Raw genomic sequence first — 6,000 nt, 5'->3', positions numbered from 1 at the left:
TAGCTACTAACAATACACTCTCTTGCGATCGGGAACCAGTCTATGTTGAACAGAACTGTATTTTCCAATGGTATGTCTGAAAACCGGATGAAAACCATACACAACAACGCATAAAAACGGATTTCTTAATGCGTCAGAAATGAGAATGTGTCTAAAATACTATCCATTTTAATCTTGTTACAACAATATCATTTATTTTCCCAACAAGAAAACCATGGACAGAATATTTTTAAGTAATGAATTAATTGCAAAACCCCTCCCTCAGAATATTTTAACTATTCATATATTTTTTTTCCTCCATGTATGTTTACTTAGATATATCAAATCAAAATAAAACTCAGGCACACCACCTTTAACCCTTGTTATGCTGCACTCGGATCTGTCCAGAATTGGTCCTGTTTCCACTTTATTGGTTCTGGCAGTGTTAATCTTAGTTAAGGAGCGCTCAATTTGTTTCCATCTGCAAGCAGTGTGACTGTGCTTTAAAATGAGTCTATCTGATATAGAGGTTTTAAAAAAATAATGACTGGAGCGCTGAAAAAAAGTCATGCCTTTCTGCTGCCCAAAAATGAATTTTTTAGAGGGTAGGGTTCATTTCTCAGCCCCTCGCCAGAGCAGAATTGATCTATAGTGCTTTATTTTGTCTGGAATATAATTAAGAATGATGTCTCACCACCATGTCTATGTCGACCCCTTGTATTGACTACTTCTGGTTTTAGGCCAAACTGAGACCAAAAATTGGAAAAAAATCCTCATTTTTTCACGAGTGACCCTGCAGGGAACTCCTCACCTCTAATTCATGACTCTAATGAACCTTATTTATCTTCAGTGCCCTTCACGGTGTACAAGCTGTGGGATGCATGTGGTTTGGTTCCCAATTTGCTCCTTTTGAACCCCACATGTAGCAAAAAATGGCCAGAAATGGACACAAATGACCATTTTCCAGTGTGACCCATTTTATCGTGTTGGCCTACAGACCTGAAAATTTAGGCCCTGCCTCTTTTCTTCAATGGAGGGCATTCAATTTTTATTTTAATATAAACAAAAATTATTAGGGCAGTTATAGATATGACTTTTATTTTTTGTTCTTATAGCCTGTCCTGCATGCTTTTTTTATTTCTTTAATTTCAATCCCGTCTTTTTATTAAATTTCCTACTAGCCCTCCCCATAAATATCAAATGGCAGTTCTCATATCAACATGATCAAAATGCAGTGTTTGTGCAGAAGGTTAACATTTCTACTCTTTGAAAATGAACACAGAAGATTAAGTCTATAAATGCATTAAGAATTATAAAAAAAACAAAAAAACAAGTCACTTCTTTTACCCAAACATCCTTTCATACAATTTTTGATTAAACAATCATTTGGGTAAATGCTGTATGTCCATCAATTGTTCCATTCAATCACTGCATGTATGATCGAAATATTCTCCGTTCTAATTTTAATTAGATTGGATGAAATATTGATTTTTTATGTTCTTCCTTAATCCTTTTTCTCAAGAGTGGTCTCGTTTCGATATACCTAGATCATTATTTTGTCCTAGATCTTTTCTTTGTCATATCAGCTGGTGAACAATTTTTTTTAATTATATATCAAAGATGTTGGTTAGAAAGCTAAATAATAAAATGCAGCAAATTGATTTGATGTCACAGGGGAGAAAAGCATTTTACAGCTACATAACCAGTCCTACAAATAAACAGCTTTGCTATGAGCCAATGACACACCCATCTTTTACTGGAAGCAAACCATAGCAATAACTTGTTAAAAAAAAAGGTATTTATTAAATGGTAAACAGACATTGAAATCACCATCACTAACGAATCATGTAGAAAACCATTCATTTTTAAGAGTGTAAACTTTCAATAATTTCAGAAAGTGAAATAATCCAAATTTCACCAAATAGTATACAGACCTTCAAGCATTGATTGCAAGCAACTGTGTGGAGTAAATCCAACCAGACATTTTCAAGATATGATGCAACCTGTAAAATTTCGACTTCTTTTTTTAATAAATTCTAGTAACTTTGAAACCAAAAATTGATATTCTTCCCCAGAAAGTATACAGACCATTACCATAAAAAAAATAAACGTGTAAAGTTTGAAGTATATTGAACAAGGCATTTTCAAGTTACAGAGTGAGATGTTTGTAACAGACAGACTGATGGACATTTTGTATGGTGATATATTCTTATAAAACTAAAAGAAAACAGCCAAGCACATCATTAAAATGGAAACACAAGTTTACTCACAAAAATAGTTTACTCCATTAAAACCTGAATCTATATTTTTTGGTTAAAAAAATGTATAGACTTGTGTATATTCTTGGCTTGTAAGGCTATCAAAACTTTTTTCATCAACTATTTAAAAAGCATAATATTACACACTCCAGTTAAATTTCATTTTATTCAAGAGCTTAATCATAAACAGCAATTAACATTCTTGTAAAGATGCAAACTGAGACAGATAAAATATGTCAACACTGACAACACAAAAATACAGGTATACATAACAACAAAACAAACAGCCCCATTATTATGAACTTAAAAGATAAAGGTTACATAATCAAAAGATAACATACTTCCAGAAACAAAACAAAACATGTAACATCCTAAGAAAATATTTTTTGGTTTTTATTGGGTTTGGATGAAATATTTTGTCCTTGATTGTTTATAGACTTGAAAAATAAAACAAAACTTTTTATTACCATTCAGTCCAGCACAGACACTAAGTATGACAAAAACTCACCCTGCTTTTATCTTTTGCTCAGAAGCTCAGTCTGGAATTTTTTACCCTACTAATATATTCCAAATTTATATACAGACGTAGCAAAACTGGAGAAAAAAAAAAAAAAAAAAAAAAAAAAAAAAAAATAAACCAGGGGGAGATAATTTCTTGCAATAGAAAGTATAAATCTATGATTTTTCTAATAAATTAGTTCTGTTTGACATGTTTTGGTGAAAATTAATCCAATTCAAACACTTCTGGTTACGAACACATCATTATAAAGACAGACATATGGATAAATCCATATAAGAACATTACTCCCTGAACAACTTTGTTGCATTGAGTACAAACATTTATTCAATTAAAACCTGAATCTATATTTTTTGGTTAAAATCAATCCATTTCTGGTTAACAATATTTCATTCAAGTTTGATGGAAAACTGACAAGAATAGAGTCTGTATTCAGACAACCAAGAATAAATCTATGATCTTTACCTACACCTCTTTCTGATAAATTAGTTCTCTTTGACATGTTTTGGTGGAAATTAATCCTATTCAAACTCTTCTGATTACCAACACATCATAGTGAAGACAGACGGATAGATAACCCAATTAATAACATTATTCCCTGAAAAACTTTGTTGCATTGACAACAAATATTTACTCAATTAAAAACTGAATGTAAATTATATATTTTTTGTTGTAAACTTAATATAAAAATATTGGTAGTTCAAGTGCATATATAATTCAAAACTACTTTATTTAAAAAAAAACAACAAAAAAACAGACAGTAAAAGAATAAGATAAACTAAATTACACTGTTACACAAAAAAACTGATCATGGACAAACTGTTAATTTAAAAGTTTGAATCTCCATTGGCTTCACAGTCACACCATCTTCTGCTTTTAGAGTTCTAATAGTCCTAACCCCTGTAAGGGCCATCTGCTTGACTTCAGTTACTACACCTGTTTTAAATACTTCAGAAAAAGTAAAGCTGACTTGAGAAGTCTGTAAAATAAAGAATGGAGCCTGACATATGTTTTTAAAGTTCTAAGTTAGTTCTTTAGATTTATAGTATTGTGAAAAAAAGTTTGCATTAGCATTGTACATAAAATTCCGTTTTCTTTTTAACATATATAACAGTAAATAAAAGTCACATCAAACCTCAAAATTCCAATTCTGAGTGGCTACAGGACATTCACAATCTAGCTGACTAGAATGAACTATAAAAAGAACCTCCATACATTCATCTTTCAATGCTAGAAACTTAAGATTGACTAGAGTTATCTCGTTCTGTGAAGCAGAAGACAGTATCACAGTTGACCGATCCCGAGTATTTACTGGTAAATATGTCATTGTAACTACATGAGATTCAATCTGTTTTGATAAGATATCTGCTGTTGGAGAAGGGTAACAATCCAACTTCTTGTTCTGAAAAAAAAAAGTAAAAACTGATGAGTCATATTTTGGGTTCTCTTACTTATTTATATCCTTGCTTTAGCCAATAATCTTTGACCTGCAAACCATTAAAATCTCTGATTTTTTTTTGTAGGATGATATAAGAAAGGGCAGTTTCAACACATAATTTGCCTAGTATATGGTTTTGATTGTATTATATATTAAATGTATGGTACCTTACTAGTAAATTTGCAATTTGATAAATGTGACAGTATTCTGTTTGTGTGTAATTACTTTCAGTTTGTAAGCCCAATTTTATCAGGACATCCAACCTGCCTGGAAATTTTAATCTACATACATACACATTGGTACAATTATTTTCTGAGTTTGTTGTTGGAAGCTGACTTGTTTCTGTTTGGTATATGGCAGTAGATTTCAGGGGTGAAATTTGTGCAATAGTTTCTTTGGGATTTGAAATATTTGTTTGAGATTTTTGAAAAAGAGGAGGCAGTTGTATGGGCAGATCTATAATGTAGTGTTCCTCTGATTCATTATCTTGGGGTTCAGGCAGTAATAAACCCGAGAGCATAACAGTTTCCTGATCATTTGTCTCTTCAAGAGTTTTATCATATCGTAATGCTTCAATTTCTTTAAGTGGGGACCAGTTTATGTTAAAATGTGACGGACACTCTGGCTCCGAGTCCGACATGACTGAAATGACTGGGGAAGTCATCTACAAACTGATAATGAATCAAATCTGAACAAGCTTTGGGATTTGCCATATATATGACGGTGGAAAAACTACAAAAAAAATCCTTATTTGGTTTACATAAAATCTTTTATTTGATTCAGCTAAAAAAAGTGAAAATGAAACAAAACAGCTAAAAAAATATTTACCTTCCTATTAAATTTTATCAAAATCAATGGAGCAGTTTAGGAGAAGCAATGCATACAAGATATGTGAACAGACATACAAACAGACATGTCACTTTTTAATATCTATATAGAGGGAAAAAATAAAAAATCAGATTAATCATCAACTAATTATTTGATTAAAAAAAAATAACTCAAATAACAAAAAATATGTGAGCAAAGGCTCACTAGTGATACCCCTGCTTTTTCAGCATAAAGGAAGATGTTGTACAAGTAAGAAAATGAATTAGTATACCCATATGAAACTTAATACAAAATGTCCACAGCCTGTGATTTACAGAAGCTGAGAATTTTGTTACAAAAATAAAGTGTTACAGAATGACTGACACAGGTAAAACAGTATACCTCCTTTTCCACAGAGAGGGGTAAAATGAATCAAAAGATGACTTTTTACAATTTGTAACCTACTTTAGTTCCAGTATTATTTCTGCTCTCAAACAAGAGAACAAATGAACTTCTGGTAGAAACATTATCAGTGATTCCTTCAGATAGGCCTCTCCAGTCATCTTGTATAAGTCTTCTGTCAAGAACTACTTCTAACCAACCTGAAAGTTCATAAAATATACTCTATATACAGAAGGTTATTCTTTTCTGTATATGATTTGTATATTTGAAAAGATTTAAGAAGTCTTATAGAATAAAATTAGTTTGTAAGTAGCACTCCAGTGAATAATCATGCAAAATGTGATACATGGTTGGAAAGCCTACATATTTTTATTTTTGATATTCTGTTTAAAATGCTTAAGAAAACAGAAAATCACATGTAGCTTTTCATAGAACTCTTGTTCATATTAAGAGGTAAGAATTATATAGAATGCACTGTACAATTCAAAATTAAGGGTGAAGACTCTGTAAATGACACTCAAATACAGTAGAATCTGTCAGATTTCAATGTGAAAACTCTGTAAATGACACTTAAATACAATGACTTAAATACAATAGAA

General features: G+C 31.4%; 1 protein-coding gene across 1 annotated transcript in view; it reads right to left on the bottom strand.

Annotated features, from left to right (window-relative positions):
* Positions 1-2,370: 2,370 nt before the first annotated feature.
* The window catches only part of LOC148626269 (alpha-mannosidase 2-like), a 28,873-nt gene continuing 25,243 nt past the window's right edge, over positions 2,371-6,000 (bottom strand). Inside the window, exons 21-23 of the mRNA XM_088570134.1 lie at positions 5,465-5,601; positions 3,890-4,156; positions 2,371-3,733 (exon numbers count right to left, since the gene is read on the bottom strand). Of these exons, the coding sequence (XP_088426260.1) occupies positions 3,563-3,733; positions 3,890-4,156; positions 5,465-5,601 (575 nt within the window). The 3' untranslated portion in view covers positions 2,371-3,562. The remainder of the gene's footprint in view (positions 3,734-3,889; positions 4,157-5,464; positions 5,602-6,000) is intronic.

The sequence above is a fragment of the Perna viridis genome, chromosome 2, assembly GCF_037379345.1.
Source record: "Perna viridis isolate PV_CMFRI_1.1 ecotype Kerala chromosome 2, ASM3737934v1, whole genome shotgun sequence".
Taxonomy (NCBI): Eukaryota; Metazoa; Mollusca; class Bivalvia; order Mytilida; family Mytilidae; genus Perna; species Perna viridis.
The sequence above is the reverse complement of the archived record's forward strand: the minus strand, read 5'-3'. Positions and strand labels throughout refer to the sequence as shown.